At 40.8% G+C, this 16,940-nt stretch overlaps 2 protein-coding genes across 5 annotated transcripts in view; both read right to left on the reverse strand.

Annotated features, from left to right (window-relative positions):
- Positions 1–7,430: 7,430 nt before the first annotated feature.
- Positions 7,431–9,318, reverse strand: LOC147795375 (potassium voltage-gated channel protein Shal-like). Its single transcript, XM_087131984.1, has one exon. The coding sequence runs from the start codon at positions 8,678–8,680 to the stop codon at positions 7,580–7,582; it is 1,101 nt and encodes a 366-aa protein (XP_086988110.1). The 5' UTR covers positions 8,681–9,318; the 3' UTR covers positions 7,431–7,579.
- Positions 9,319–11,527: 2,209 nt separating this feature from the next.
- The window catches only part of gripap1 (GRIP1 associated protein 1), a 40,284-nt gene continuing 34,871 nt past the window's right edge, over positions 11,528–16,940 (reverse strand). For all 4 annotated transcript variants that reach the window (XM_022225602.2, XM_022225600.2, XM_022225601.2 and 1 more), the window contains one exon: positions 11,528–16,514. In XM_022225602.2, coding sequence (XP_022081294.2) covers positions 16,332–16,514 — 183 coding nt within the window. In that variant the 3' untranslated portion in view covers positions 11,528–16,331. The remainder of the gene's footprint in view (positions 16,515–16,940) is intronic.

The following is a 16,940-nucleotide window of genomic DNA, read 5'->3' on the forward strand; positions in this document are numbered from 1 at the left end:
CCCAGGACATCTAACTTTGCACAAGTCAGATTACCATGGAAAACACACCGGTACTACGAGTGCATGTAGTAAGACTATTTGAAGAAAATTGGAGAATGACCTGAATACCTGTATGCGTACGGACATTGACAAACAAGTAACAAATTCTGCACAGGATCAGTTCAACCTGTAACACCAAGTAATGCACTGAAACCTTGCTAAATGAAACTAGCAGGTACATGTACTGCAGGTGAGGACAACCAATTTGTTCAAGTTTAAGTGTAAATGAGTGAATCTAATATTATCTTAAGATGCAAAATGCATACATGTACATGTACATTGTGTAGCTACATGTATGTATGATTAAAAAACACACTTGCCAGAAAAGAACACACAATTTCATTTCTGTTTCAAAAACTGTGTTTGTTCAGAAAAGCTACACCATGTTTGCATTTTGTTTACTCTGTTTACTACATGTACACTCAGGGCAGGAACTTCATGGATGCATCAGAGGCCATTGCCTTGATGCCCCTGGTCTTTGCTTCAATGTCCACTCAAATGTCCCCATAGCCAAGTTGATTTTCTAATAGACATGTTCAAGTTCCCTTTGTAAAGGAGAAATTGCCTTGCCCTTTAATTAAGAACGAAATTCCTTCTTTGTATACTACATGCACAAAAAGTGCTACATACATGTACGTGTACATCAATTGCTTTGGAAATCAGCAATGAACTGTACAATTCACAAACTGAATGGGTTTACTGTTCTTCTCAGTTTGTCACTGAAAGGGTCATGCGATTTATAGATCTACATGCACACGTATTCACCTCAAGTTTGCCAATAGTACGTGTACATACGTACCGGTACATGTTATGTGCAACCCCCCAAAAAACAACAAAATGCCAGTTGATGCCAGTGGACAACGCTACAAAATTTCGAAATTCGGAGGGGGATACCATGCTCATGAAAATAGCTTTCTGAAATTTTACTATACATAAAATGTACATGTACATCTGAGATGGAGGAGATGTGTTGCCATCAGCCATCATCTTAATGACATGCCTTAAATTCTCAGTGGGGCAGGATGTTCTCACGGTCTGGTGAATGGTGATAAAAACAATACGCCATCTATCAATCAGTAACTACCATAAAAAATGTTTAGTTATTAGAACTTACACGTACATGTATCAGTACACACATGTACATGTAGGTAGTTACATATAAATATACTGGTACATGTATATCCATGTCCATGTATGTGCCCACAGCTAACCAAGAACATGTCAGAAGTGAGTCACATGCACCAGTGCCACTTCGAGGGGAAATTTTCGTTGCAAATCTGTACTTTGATGTGAAAACGGGCATTTCAAAATAGCGCACCTCCAAGAGTTTGCAATGCGTTGGCCAATCACAATGTGCACACTCTGTCGACCCAACGCGCGTTTGGAAAGGGTCGACAGATTGTGTGCACTGTGATTGGCCAACGCGTTTGCAAACTCTTGGAGGCACACTATTGTGAATCACCCGTATTCACTACATGTACATGAGGGTAAAGTGGCAGACACAGCAATGGCAAGTTGCAAGTTGCTGATGGCATAAAATCATGTTCGGTATGCACATGGGCATACAAGTAACAGGTACCCATTGCATCGCTACACAGTTTTGCACAGTACATGTACATGTACTTGCATAGAATGGTGGCATTTATGTGGGGTCAGAAAACTGCAGTTCCTCAGCTGCATGTACAATGCACAGTGTTTTATTCCTCCGTGGTACATGTACATGAGTAGATCTGTTCATGCTGCAAACTGCTTGCTGACTACAATGACCTAAAATACAAATCTCAAAATATTGAAACGTCAGGCCCTCCGTATTTTGAGATCTGTTCATTTACCATCACACAAAAGGTACGATGAACATATGTACACCTGTATATTATAAATGCATACATCAACTACATAAACTCACTCGGAACCCCCACCAAAAAAAAGATACCCAACAGTCATGACAATAGCAACAAGCATCATAAAACAAAGTGTTTGTGCTAAGTTGGCTTTGTGTTCTTAATTGCTCTCATCCAAAGTGAAGAAATGGTATGGTGCATGTACATGTATGTATATATGTATGATACGTTTAGTTTTACAAACATGTAATGTAGCGGTATGTTGTACACAAAGAACTCCTCTTTACATGTCTGCATACATGTGCATGTACGTGGCCTGAACATGTACATGTACATGTAATGCACTGGGGTGAATGGCTTCAAAGACATACCCTGTGTGCTTCTAAAGAGTGCACACTGCTGATCAGTTTAATGTGGTGCTTGCGTATGATGTCAGTTACACTGCTGTTGGTTTGGGTTCCCTTTGTTGTTCCTATCAGCGCAGAGGCTGAACTGAAGCCAACTACGGGGGGAAATTAATCAATAAACTCAATAACTCCAAGCTACATTCCTTGAGGTCCAACAATGAAAACTCACTCATCTTCGAACAAACAAATACATGGATGTGCTCATGCGGATACTGAACTGGCAGAAAAAAAAAGTCGCCTCTGTGCATGTGCCAGGAGAAAAGGGAGAAAGGATACTTATCTGTTCAATCTTTTGACATGAGTGTCTTCACACACTGAAATATGTTGACACAGTGTGTGATAATGAATATTTTTGTGTGTAAATTTACTGATAAAGCCCAAGCTGGTTTAGTGTACTTTTGATTGAATAAATTCTGATAAGTGCAGTGGAGTGGACAATTAGTCCTTATCAGGATTAATATTGATGGTTCTAAAAGCAATACCCTCATCTTTCAGGGAAGGAGTTAAACTTTTTATAAAAAATACCCAAATCCAGCAACTAATTAAAAAGTTAAAATTTGAAAACTTTAAATCTGCCCACAATTAGCATGAATTCCAAGTACATGTAAATCTGTGAATGGTATTTATTATGGTAAGGATTCAGTGAAGTCTATTTTAAGCAAAATCTGACTAACCTACTGTTCCAGTGTACATAAAGGTGCAAAGGTGACCTGTCACATAAGTTTTTATTACTGTCAGTCGGACTGAAACATTCTACCTAAACTTTTTGCAGTCATATTTTTCAAACTATCAGTAGTTGATTTAAGTGAATTCCCCCTAAAATGTGGCCGACACACAGGACATCCTAGAAAATCTACAAGTACCGTAGTTACAACAGAGCTAAATAGTGCTGAGTGACAACCCCAGAGAGCTGCTGCGTGAAGCGGGGAAACAAAGCAGGCTCAGATCACTGGTGAAAAGTGCAGGGTACCAAGTTACACGTGGCAAATGTTTATGGTACCTTAATTTGCATAAACTTGTACAGCAATGCCAAGCAACATGGGTGCTGTCATTTTACAAACATTTTTGAAACGGTGTAATGAATTAAGAGTCATGCAACTTGGACTTTGAAAAAAAATGAGGGAATTCCAATCTTCACAAGACTTTTTACAATGTTTCTCCATTTTCAGTGGCATGAGTGTGAAGTGCTAAATGAGGAAATCAGCTGATCAGAGGGAAAACTTGTACAGGTAATGTCACAAAGTATAATTCAGGAGAACCAAGCAACAATCAAGGTGGGAATTTATAAATGTTTAATTTGGAAAATGTTTAGAAAACTTGCCCATACCGTTTAAACGTGTACATGTCCCGTCCTTACCGCGGTGTCATTGACAACTTTAAACACAACAAATTGTATACAATGAAAATAGTTGACACAAAGTTCCGGCAATGAGTTCATGGTATTCCTTTGAAATGACCTTCACGTAGCAGTAAAGTGTTCTGAAAATCAAATTACATTTTACAGGGATCGTTTACAATAAAAATGATCGCCAGATTTTGTCAATTAAAACATCAAACCTCTAAATGGGGCGATTCCGTTTCGACATTTGGGAAAATCTGTAAACGGATTTGGAGGTTTTTCATATAAACATCCCACCCTAACCCCCTAGGGCGTACACGTATGTAAAATCACTGAAATTGGAGGATTTGGGATAGCTATTCAGTAGCAATATACAGGAAGTAATGTTATGCAGGACTGTAGTTGCACCTACAAACCAATAAACACATCCAGTGCTCCATTCACTCAACCAGCATTAGAATTCAAATCTCACCAGACGGGATATTCATTCCCTTCATTCACTTGTGACAAAAAGAGGAAGTCATCATTTTCCATATAATTATGTATCCAGGTATTTTAAAATCCCTAGGGGTGTCCCTGCATTATACAGTTATATGTACCGGTAGTAATGCTTTACTGTTGGAGTGCAACTTTATCACTGTGATGAATTGCAACCTCTCAATTCCAGTAATTACTACCCGTTATTTTTGCACCATTCCCTTGCTTGATTCGTACCAATTTTTCATGTTTATTGTTCACCCCAATTACATTCAAATTTACTGATTCACTACAAGGGGAACTGTATGTACATACATGTACAATGTATGTACCAGTACATGTATTGATTTCTGAAGACAATTTAAATGTCTCAATGCACAAACTGTTGTTTGCTGCCCCCACATACTCGTAAAATGTAACACACACAGAACACCATCGGCAACAACAAAATGAAACAAATGTTGCTTTACGTCAATTCTAATATCAATAGAGTTAATCTCACACATTTCTGTGCATCACCAATCGATTACCGTACATGTACGCGTATTTTTAGTCTCTCCAAATGGCATCTTCTTTGTTCCACCAACAGATATGTCTGACTAAAACAAAGGCACATGGGCACCCACACACGTGTTTGTGCATGTGTGGAGCTCTACCGTAGCTGTTTTATGAAAGAAGTATTGCTGATAAATTAATGTATACAAAATACACCTGTCATTGAGAGCAATCACAGCCGCACCACCTGCATGGCAATAGAATGGATGTCACCAAACTGGCGCAATAATAAAACAAATCCATACTCAAGGTCACAAAATATGAAGGTAATTTTGTCTTTTGACAGGAAGTTGCGCTTTGATTGTTGGCACTCATTCAATACAAGCCTGGAGAGTAACCTTCGGGCATTTTTTTTTTCAATTCTGCTACACACATGTACATTTTTTTCATGAATGGTGATTAAGGTACATACGCAGAAACCTCAGTGGCTGCATGTAGTTGCCTGAATACAAAAAAAGCAGGATGTAAAATGGAAATTGAAAGTTGTAAGTGATATGAGTGACAACAAAAAAAGTTCACTTTTGACACAATCACACATGTATTTAAACATACGTGTACTGTTCATGTACATGTACCAACATCAATTTCCAGAGTCCAGCAATAACTTTCAAACACATTTGGTTGAAATAGAGACCAACGAGATCTTAATATCTTCAGGAAATTTACATGTACGTGTACAGCATGTGCTCGTACATGTATTGTGCTTCTTTTTCTGTTCTGTTTGACCACTTCTATTACCTTTTAAAAAGTAGGAAACCCTTATTTACTGTAACAAAGTCTAATCTAAATTTCAATTTCTCAGCTCTCCCAGATGACAATTTATTACACGTTTATCATGGCCATGTAAAAATGGCCACGTAAAAATGCCCTTGTGTGGACTGTGCCCACTGCCCCTACCAGTACATAACCTGGGCTTCCAAATTTAGTCATCCGGATTCATTCAATTTATTCCCTGAATAAATTCATTCATTTCAAACTAATTCACAAATCCTCTTTAGTCTATATATACACTGTACATGTAGCCAGGTGTTTAATTAATGTAGCGTAAATGGAAAGTGGATGTTTGCATACATGTCTGAATGGTACCAGACTGACTACCAGCATCAATGCAAGCCCTTTACGAATTGTACAAAGTATTGAAGTGTGATGTCATTCAAACCACGAAGTGTAGTGCAAACGTGTTGGTTCATGTGCTGGTTCTCGCGCTAACGCCTTTTCATAAATGTGCGCATGACATACACTGTATTCACATCAGTAAGTAGCCCAATGCGAGAATACATGGTGCGTGCACATTGTCAGTGCAATCAAGTAACAGTACATCCCCAAAAATATTTATTCCAGTTTTATGTGTTTGTTTCAGCGATTACAAGCAACCATATTCAGCAGCTCATTCGGCTTGCGATGTCAGCTGCACCAGTGCTTGAAATCTAGTATAGTACACTTGAGTGCAATTGAAAATTCAATGGTAGAGTACAAACGCAAGAGTCACAACGCAATGATACATGAGGACACTTTACATCATGTCTGGTACCGGTATATTGACATATTGCGCACAGTATTAACCACAGAGCTAGGAACCGACTCTACATGTATGGTATTAACTAGGTATCCCCCCCAAAAACAAATAATGCACGTGAATTCCATGCCATCAGATTGAAAGTTGGAAAAACAAAGATCTCCCACATCCAAGAATTTCAAAAGCTTTGATGATTTGTAAAAATGAAAACAAAAGTTCCTTGAATTATTGTAATTGGTGTGCGGTATGATAATAAACAATCTTATACAGCGCCAAATCCATCATAGATGTTCAGAGCGCTTTCCAGTAACAAAAATAATTTAATCCCATGAAATAAATTTCTACAATTTTGTTACAAAGTTAATAGCAATAATAAAACAATCACGTTGACATGATAACTTAAGACCAAAACCAATGAAGCAGATCTACACATCATTTTATGGCATATAAAAGGAACAAAAAACTGATACGGCATTTACATGTGAGAATCAAAACGGGTAAATTTACAGAGTACATGAATGGTGTTTGTCAAAGTTTATGGCACTTCCCCAAGAATACTACATCTAGTGAAACTCAGGAGCATGCTGGGTTTTGTTGGGCTAGGCAGTGAACCCCTCTCCCAAAAAAATTGTACACTTGATTTTGTTGGATTGTGTCCAGGGAAAGCTGAAGGGCTCAGTCTTAAGCTCAATCACTTTAGTCCTAATGTAAGCACAGGCATATTTACACTGCGCTAGGCAAAGCTAAGTCTATTGACACTGTGCTTTACATTCCAAAAAAGGAAAAGGCATTGACTTAGCTTGCCCACTGATCATGGGCACAATGACATACCAATATATGGCACAATTTCAATCAGGATTTCAGGAGCTGAGTGTATGATGTCACTGCTTAACTCATAAGCAAGAGTTCCTATTGTATCTAAACTTAGAGAAAAATCAATTCCCCAAGGCCTTGTTTACAGGTTTGCACTGCATAATATCTTGAGACTTGAAAAAAGGTAATTGTCAACTGTTCAAAAAGTTCAGTAGACATACATGACATATAGCATTTATATGAATCAGAAATTTCAAGTCCTTCAAGTGGTTTCATATTCTTCAAAAGCATAGATCTTGCATTTTAGCTCAGGCAGAAAACCATTTTTGCGGAATCCGTCAAAGGTCTGGCAAGATGACCTACAATTACCAACAGCGAATTTCATTCCAGGTGTGATTACTTCATAGCTTGGAAATTTTTTTTTTTAAATATTTACAAGAAATTTGGTACAAGCAAACATAAGAGTCCTTTTCTATGTAATTTTCCTCATTTTGAGCATGCACACTTTAGTTCAAATGTAATGCGGACAACAGACTGAAAAGGACAACCATGTTGGCCTCCACCATCTGTCTCATCAGTTTAGTAGCATTACTTACCCAAGTGTTGTCATTGTAACAATTGTATACCAGAAGGCGGCAGGAATGCTGAAAAAGTCAGTATTTTCCACGCTTCTCTCCGCATAGTACATGATGGTGGCGAATATTATAATGGCCATCGCCAGAGAAAACACCAAAAATCCAAGTTCACTTGCACAGCTTTTAAGGGTGTACCCTAAGATGCGTAACCCCTGCGAGTGTCTGGAGAATTTGAAAATTCTAACGACTCGGAACACTCGGAGTGTCGTGAACATGCCGCTTAAACTGTCGCTGTTGAACATGAGCCCTACATAATAGGGCATGATGGCCACCACGTCTATAACACACATGACGCTCCGCATGAATTTGCACCGATCTGGAGCAGCATAGGCTCTCAGTATATACTCTACGGTAAAGATCAACACACATGCTGTATCCAGGCAAAAGAAGGCATCATGGTATCTCTCCCCACATGGGACATCCTCTACAGTACCAGGAAATGGAGAACATGGTATCGTTTCAACGACATTGGCAAGGACAGAGACTGCGATAAAAAACCCTGTCACATAGTAGAAGACAAGCGCTCCGGTACCCGTATGTGGGTTCTCAAATGCTCTCCACATCTTCTCCCTTAACGTGTGCAAGTCTGGGGCATCACCCATTTCCGAGCTTCTCTCGTCCATGAGACGCTCTGCATTCTCTCGCTTCCTGTCGCGGTAGTCCTCGTAGCAGCAGTCCCCAATAATTTCAGGCATGACTCCGAAAAATGCCAGCTCCTCATCAAAGGAGTTGATGCACTCCTCCCGGGGGAGGTGCATGCGTCCTGTGCGATAGAATGCCAGGATGTGGCGGAACAAATCTGGGTCCCTATCAAAGAAGTATTCCCCAGAATCTTCGTCATAGAAGAATTCCTTCTCATTGCTTCCCAGAAGGGTATCCGGGTATTTCTCCAGCATGTGCCGCCAGGTTTCAAAGCGGCGGCCACTGATGTTGAGGACAATGCGGCCACCTTCATTGGCAGTGGTGTGCCGCTCTGGAGCTACGGGCATGGCATTGGGGGCGATGGGCACCCACCCGATCGCCGCCGCCCGGGCAAACGGTAGCCAGGCTGCAGCCATGATGTGCTGCCGGCCCTCACCTCCCTCTGCGGGATGAACCTGGTGGCAAGAAATTTCAAGTGGTTTTCAGCCAGGCCTACACCCAGCAAACACGCAGATCGTGGCGGACCTTCTCGGACTTGGTGTGCCAAGCACCTGGCCAAAAACCCAACTCAAATTCTGGCGGGCTAATCTACGGCCCGTACACAGAGACATCAGAGGACAAGAACGCCGAGAGCGCTGACTCACCAGGCGGTGCAACAATCGCAGGCCACAGCAGCAGATCTTGGCAGGTCTCCGGTAAACAAACAGCTGCAGTGAAAATTCGCGCTAAGTTCAGGCAACAGGCGATTTTAAACTACCCGTAAGCCGGCATTTTGAAATGTCATTCGCCTGCACAGTCAACTCTGACTTGTCATCTAGTCTGCTCCACGAGAAAACCCCCAAACATGTTCACTGAACTGGCGTTTCACTGTGTTGTCTCGATTTTACAGCGGAACGGCAATAGCAGACGCCATACCATTCCCATTTCGTGTGATGTGGAATCAGTTGCGGGAGTACGCGATACGGTGCACTGGTACAAATCTCCGCAGATACTGTACACACAACGCACACGGCTGTGTGTATACACACACACTGTAGCTGACAGCGCGACGGAGTGAACGCGAACGGCCGTAGAGAAGTGAATTGTCCATTCAATTTTTAACAGCCATCGGTCGTGGGCTCATGTACGTACAAGAATATGACTACATGAACACACACAAATGTATTGTTCTTCATTCTAGAAGCTTTTTCTCGCCTATGCTATGTTATTTCTTCAATAATTTATTTATTTCAATCTATCCAGAGATTTGAATTACTTAAAGATTACAGTACAATATCTTTTACAAGGGATAACAATAGCCGTTCTTTTGAATTCTCCCTATCTTGCCTGAATTTAGCCGTTAACGGTTAGCATTGGTCCGTGATAATGAGTATCGAATATTCATTTATTTTATATTAACATAATCGACTTCTGCGTTACGTGAAGCGGCGTTTTTTTCTGGGCCGCTGACGCCACCTTGTGGTACCGCAAAATGTTTAAAAGATTTAAAAAAACAACAACGTGCGTATTTAATGATACTCTGATAACTTCATAAGAGGGTTGAATGGTATTTAAATGCTCATGTCCTTTTTACTTGTTTCGCTTAGGAAGGACTGCATAAGTAAGGGAAAGGAACAACTTCTAGCGTTCAACACCCTCTACGTACGAAAGGAAAGAAGAGGACAACACGAATACCATATACATGTATACAGTATGTTTTGAATTGGTCGTTATTTATTTTACAGACTACGAATCAATCTGACTAATAAATTCGTTTCCCTCATTTGATTATGTCTTTCTTTTTTATTTCTAACAGGCTACTGATCTGGACGAGAAGCTCGTCGGAAGTACCCAAGAAGTACGAAGTGTCCATACTTTTTACCTTTGTAATCAGCTGAGGAAATATAACAACGGATACTTCTCGGTTGTTCATACTTGGTACTGAGTGCTCAATCCCGAGATTAACACAAGATTTCGATTTTATTGCTCAGTTTTACGTATTAAACAAGACTTTAGGATTTATTTGAGAAAATAAAAGATGAAAATCTCCAGTTGCGGCCATCTTTGTAAATATTTTTCCGGAACTTTGCTCGAAAACTTGATCAAAAAATTAAAAATCCTCCAATCATTGCCAGTTAATTAGTGTTCTTAAGATTCTTAAAAGGTTTCAGGTGGAACATGTAGCTTTTTCACTCAGGTGTTACCGATAAAGATTTATTAATCCATTTTTTTGCCCGGGCTAGATGACAAAATAAGGTTGGGCTCGATGAAAAATATTACTTTCTCCGTGCACACGGAATAACACGGTTTAGGGGGGGGGGCTACTCATCAGGTCTCTGGATTTTTACGTTCTGGATTTCGAGTAGCCTCATCCAATCCAATAACTAAACGATTACGGTCTGGAGGCTAGGCAGAAACACATCTGCGAATGCTTCATTAACTGGTACATTAACTGATGAGGGGTAGGATCGTTACTGCCAGTGCAGGGGATTGGACCCAGATAGCGTAGAACATCGTCACCACAGCGATACCTGTGTCACCGTTTCCCGTCTCTGACCCTTTCTGCTCTGCTTGGTCACGGTTGTTAACGATATCTCAGTGCGATAAACTTGGGACTAAATTGTGCTTTTCTGTCGCTCAAGCGAAGGTGAAGAGTGGAAGGAAATTATTAAAGAGTATTTGCACAGGGACTATCGAAACGTATGAGCGCCACTTGCAAAACATTTTTTTCTAGTTACTGTCTCGCTACGGTGAGGTACTAACCCCGCGGCGAGATGGTAACTAGAAAAAACAATTTGCAAGTGGCCCTTATACGCTTCCGTACAAAGACAATGCACGAACAACGAAATTAACTTCTATTTATGATTTGTAATGAGTTTGTTAACAAACACGCGAATTCCTGAAATGCGGTCAACTCGTCGTTTCCCAAAACTGACAAATGAGGTTGTAACAAATAACTCTCGCCAAATACCAGCTATGCCCCTCCAAAGCAAAGGCGGATCCAGAATCTGACTTTCCCGGGGTGGGGGGAGTAAAGAATGTGGAATATCTGTTTCATGCAACCTTCCATTTCAGGCTTTTTGGGGGGCTACGCGCTGGGTGTTTACACGAGAGAGAAATGAAACAGACCCCCCAAATTGCCTTGCATTGTATTTCCCAAACAGTTTTGGGTCCTTTCCTTAGTTTCATAGCGGGGTCCTAACAAAACACCCCCCATACCTAGGTCTAGGCCTACTTTCAAAATGTAAATTGCTGAACAAACTGGACTTAAATAGCTCACGGAGTTTAAATATTACAATAGTTTTAATCACATTACTTTCTTCTCAGATCATATTATCTGCACCCATTTCCAATATAACATCGAAGGAAAAAAAATTATAAATTAAATACTAAAAGTATTACAGACAGAGGCAAGTACTGTGGCATTTGTCACAAAGCTATTGCTGATCATTCGCTCTAATCAGACCCTAACTAGGAGGCGACCAGTTGGCTGACCGCTACAACATTATTCAATATATCGCTCAGCCAACTGTATTATCTCTTCATGGGAGAGGAAATGAAGAATTTTCACAAGTAGTCAATAACTGGTGAACACGTGTTTGTCCTTTTGCAGAAAGAAGCAAGAAGGCCTAGTCTCATTTCAAGACACAATAAAAGCAGAAAGGCGTGAGAAAGCCTAGTCTTAGCTCAAGATATCACATGATCAACTGTACATTGTACGGGCTGCAAGTTGCGTCGTAAAGAGCTGCTGATGACTTGAACTAAGACTAACATGGTTCTTGTATGCCTTTGAAAAAAATCCACTTTCAGAAGAAATGAATGAAATACAGTACTATGACACGGCCTTTGGTCTGAAAAGTATGGAAAATGAAAACCTCCAACTTTATGATGACAGCCAACTCTCCTTTAATTTTCCTCACAGGTGAAGAAAATTGAAACATGATCAGATGCAATGAGTCCAAGCTGTGCACTGCCATCAGGCACGGTAGGCCATTACAGCCAAAGTTTATGAACAAGCCATAACTCATTTATGTAATATGAAATATAAACTTGACACTTGGGAATATCTAATAGGACTATCAATTCAGAATTGCTTTTGTGCCATTTTCAACCAAATATATTAATTTCATGCTCAGGGAAAGTGGGCTTGGGGTGATGTGTGCAGGAGATGGAGGCCTGATTATATGTACTGACTTAATGAATATATAATTTCCACTGTTAATTTCATCAAGCAAAACCCACAAATAGCATTGGCAAAGCCGGTTGTACCCCCAATGGTGTACATATACAATATATACACAGATGGATATAAATACAAGGATAGGATAAGACTTGTAAAATAATCTAGGATGCCAGGAAAGAGATCCAAGTTAATTTGCCACTGTTATAAAAGACTTCTTATGATATCCTAATCAAAATACATGCGTGAAGAAAAACGTAAATAGACAGCAAGTACTGAGAGAGAGACCAAAGGACGCTTATTTTTGTGCACTGAATAAGACTTGGCTGAGTGCCAATGCCCCCAAAAACTGTCGACCGTAACATCATAAATGTTTTTGGTTGAAAGTATCTGGCATCGGGAGAAAGGCTCTCACAGGTTTCACAGCTGCACTTTCACCAGGAAGTGCCGGTGTCAGCGTGGAGGGATGGCATTGGAAGTGCCAACCTAACATGCCTTGTGTGGACCTGTAAACAAAGGAGGTCCTCATAATTCAAGCTGTGCAAACCTTGTGTGGACACGGCCGGGTCCACACAAGGTTTACCTCCACCCTGGAAAAACACTTTTAGGGGAATTTCTGGGTTAGGGCAAGGATGAGGAATAGTAAAGGAAACCAGGAACAAAACATCAGCTCAAAGTGTTCATAGTGTAAGAAAAATCAGTATTTTCGCCAAGTTTCCTTAAGTACAAAAAAAAAGAATGTGCATATGAGGAAGGCAACTTTAACACGTGCACTTCCCTCGGCTACCTGCTATATTGCCTGAAGTGCAAACAGACTGTTACTGTGGAAAAAGATGACAAAGGGGGTGCTGGTTACCTCGAAAAAACTTGATTGAAACTTTGGCTGATAGTAACCATTAAGATGATACCATTGAGTACTGTACTGGTGCAGTGTGGAAATATCATTTAAATACAATGATTACCGTTACGTAACTTTACCAGATGAGATTTCACTATCTAAAACATATTAACAAATGACTCGGCAAATAAAAGAAACTGTATACTGGTGAACATGCCGATGATGAGGCGAAGGTCCTTTTTGGATTGTGTTACCAGGCTAGGGTTCACTCTGTTTTCACAGGTAATGGCCTTATGGTTGACACATTCTCAACTAGGAATGGGTCACATATTACTGCTCACAAATGGTCGTCTGCCATTGGAAGGCAAGATAGCAGGCTACATGCCATGACAATCAATGTACCAAGCCTGTAGGAATGTCTTGTGCAAAACAGTTTCTCACAACAAAAAATAGAAAGAAATGTGATGAAAAATAATTTGTAATATTTTTCATGGTCCTTTTGAAACTTGGATCTTCCTGCAGAGTTGCTGATCGGCCCTTGACATGTTACTCAAGTGAATTCAAACATTTGACCACCGGAAGAAAAGATAAACACTATTCAAATGTTAAAAGTCAACGACCCAAGGCTGGTTGAGTGGTCAGCTGTCTTGGAGAAATTTCCCACTCTTCCTACCATAATGAACGATTTAAACGATAATGTCTGGAACAAAACCTTTCCCGACGAAAATTAAATCTGTTAACATGAACTTCCCTCGCACTTGAAGATGTATTCATGGGGAAAACTATTTCACGGAATCCTAGGCAGGTAATGCAACTAACAAATGTATTCTTTTTTTGCTATCTACACAAATAATATATTGCAAATTTGGTTTCGTCTACCATAGTTCATAATCTCCAACAGACAAAATTTCTGTGGCATCACAGTGAATGTTTAGTCAAAATTCGCCTGGTAGCTGAATATCATTCAGAACTCACATCACAGGGTTAGGTCTATCACACACAATAACTAAATATTACACAAAAATGAAACACTGGCAATGCACACAGACAAAACACAATTATTTCAGGAATGATTTTCTCAATTTCTTTTCTTGTGAAATTGGGAGTAATTTGGAACTTTAAATCAAGTCTTTCCTAGAAAAAAGTACCAAAAAAAAAACCCTAACTGAGCTCGATTTTTAGAGAGAAACCTCTATACAACACCAACAACTATTATGGAACATCATGTATAAAGCACTCTGAATCTTGAAAACTAAACATGAGTGTAAATCAGGCATCAGAGTGAAACCCCAACTAACAATTTTGAAGAAACGAGTACTTTGATCTAAGTCACAGGTCAAACAGTGTACGCCCTCAAAGCACTTGTCCGTTTTCTAAGCCGATATCTTTTCGATATTCAGCCAGGGGCGACAAGTACTCCCTCACCGGTGACCAACTCAGAGCATAAGATGACACAAGAGCATGCTATTGGTACTTTTATGCACCCACACCAAGACATTACCGATTCGGAGAACTACTGTGTTGCGGTCCTCACGTAACATGCAATGACAAGTACGCACAGTCATGCTTTGCTAGAGTGTAATATGACAGCCATTATGAGAGGCCTGGAGTGGCACGAGGCTTGTGGACAGGTGGTATGTGCACGTCACATGCCTCTTTGACCAACAGGGTGTTATGATATGGCAAATGCAAGCACGCATCTAGCTAAAAAATATGCGTGTGAGTACAGTCCCACTGCAGTTACTGGCTCGTACTTGGGCCAATACCATGGAAGAGATGATATTCTGTGTCCTGTTGTTCCCATAGTATAACACACTCCCACAGTAAGTACTGGTATTTACCACTGAGGACAACAGCCTGACTGAGGAGGGACAGGGCAACATCTTTTGTTCCCGTATTGCTCTGTTCTGGTAAAGTAAAACTGTGTGTATATGAGTTTGTTTCTGCATTCAATTGGGGACCCTGAACAATAGAGGACAATAAGGTCCCCCATTGACAGAGGGTCCCCAATTGACAACTGTGTACAAAACATATGGGTGGTCTTCTAAAAAAGTTAAAGTACAAACAAGAGAAGAAGAATAGGGGGTCCCCAGTTGCAGGCAAATCACACTTGGATGCACATGTGTGTGATTCCTAAGGATGACCATTGCTTGGTAACAAAAAGTTCCCTTTAGTGCTTCTACATGAAGACCGTGACAATAGAGAACATCGCTGGGGCCATTTCAATTAGGGAAATTTCTTGACCACTGGTTGACTTCCCTCCGGTAACCTACGCACAAAATAAACCCAGGCAGTGGGCACCAGGCAAAAATCGTCCGGTGGTTGCCTAACTCAGCAACGTATGAAGGACTGCACAGCGCTGATTTGTTGTCTAAGGTCACGACCCTTAAGACAAAGAAGAACACAGTCTTGGCAAGTTGTGCAAGCCACGGGGAGAAATCCACCCTTCCTCACCTCCTACAGACAATGCAGTGTGAGGCTGCAAGTACCGCTGAGACACAAATATAACTCCACCGCTGATTTGATATTGGACTTTCCTGCACCAAATCAGCAAGCCAAATGGGCGAACTATACTAAACGACTTTGATTATCATTCTGTGTACGCAAAAATCCATGTACTGATATACAAAGAATACTTTAAAATAGGTCCCGTGATTTATCTCTGACTCAGGGTGAATAGCACTTTAAAACAAGTTCACGTGACCGTCATTTACTGCGGTTCAACCAATATCACCCAAATATTGGGTGGTTGCTTGGACTTGTCAACTCAATCACTTGGAAGTAGGCCCTGGTAATCATGAGTCTTTTTTTGTAATTAAGTACAGAAGGAACCGCTGACATGAAAACAATTGTATGCGATGGAAGAGACCATGAGCATAGCGAGAGATGCAACAGCAAAAAGTAAGCAACAACAGGGATTTTGCAAAATAGATTGACTGGATTTGTTTACTTTGTTTACACTTTACTGCTTGTGCCCACAGCTGTGAGGGCAACACACAGCAGCAGAAATCAACAAACTCTGGAGGTAATAAATAAACCTGTAAAAACTATGTGCAGTCTCTCGCCATTTTCACTGCGCGCCGGCCTGGTCCCCCGCGAAGGCGGAAGGGGAGGAGGGTGGGGAGCCCCCGTCCGCCGAAGTGATGTCGCCCGCCGTCCACGTCTGGTGGCTGGGGTGGAGCGGACTGGTTGAGGATGCCAGGGGTGCCAGCTTGCTGAGTCTCACCACCTCCTCCGACAGCATCTGGATGTCCTGGTCATTTCCAGAGATAAAAAAACAAAAGTTGGGTAAGAAACACTGTTGGTAATCTTCCGGTTGTAACTGTCACAGATAGTCCACAATTCAGACTTCCGCCAGCCACACTTTATACACTAGCCAGTCGCCAACAGTCAGATCATAGTGGTTGGTACGGGAAACAGTCAAATTTCATCAACAGACAAAAGCCAGCGACTGTTAGGCAAGGCTGGCTTACCAATCAACGACAGTAAAAGCACACCTATGTCAAGTTATTCCAATAGTCAAAGTCAGTCAACTCTGCTTTATTCAGATGGAGAATTCTAAACTGTTAAAGGCAATCACTTGACTGATTCTGACTGATCCCGCAACCTTTTACTGAATGCACATTTGCATAGGAGGGTTCACCCTAAACAACGTGTAACGCAATCCAGCGTGTAACAT

Source organism: Acanthaster planci, unplaced genomic scaffold, assembly GCF_054643075.1.
Source record: "Acanthaster planci isolate LZ-2023a unplaced genomic scaffold, COTS_SCS Contig46, whole genome shotgun sequence".
In the NCBI taxonomy this organism is placed as follows: Eukaryota; Metazoa; Echinodermata; class Asteroidea; order Valvatida; family Acanthasteridae; genus Acanthaster; species Acanthaster planci.

Excerpts from the sequence above, each read along its gene's own strand:
- LOC147795375 (XM_087131984.1), bottom strand. The coding sequence starts at position 8,680 with ATGGCTGCAGCCTGGCTACCGTTTGCCCGGGCGGCGGCGATCGGGTGG.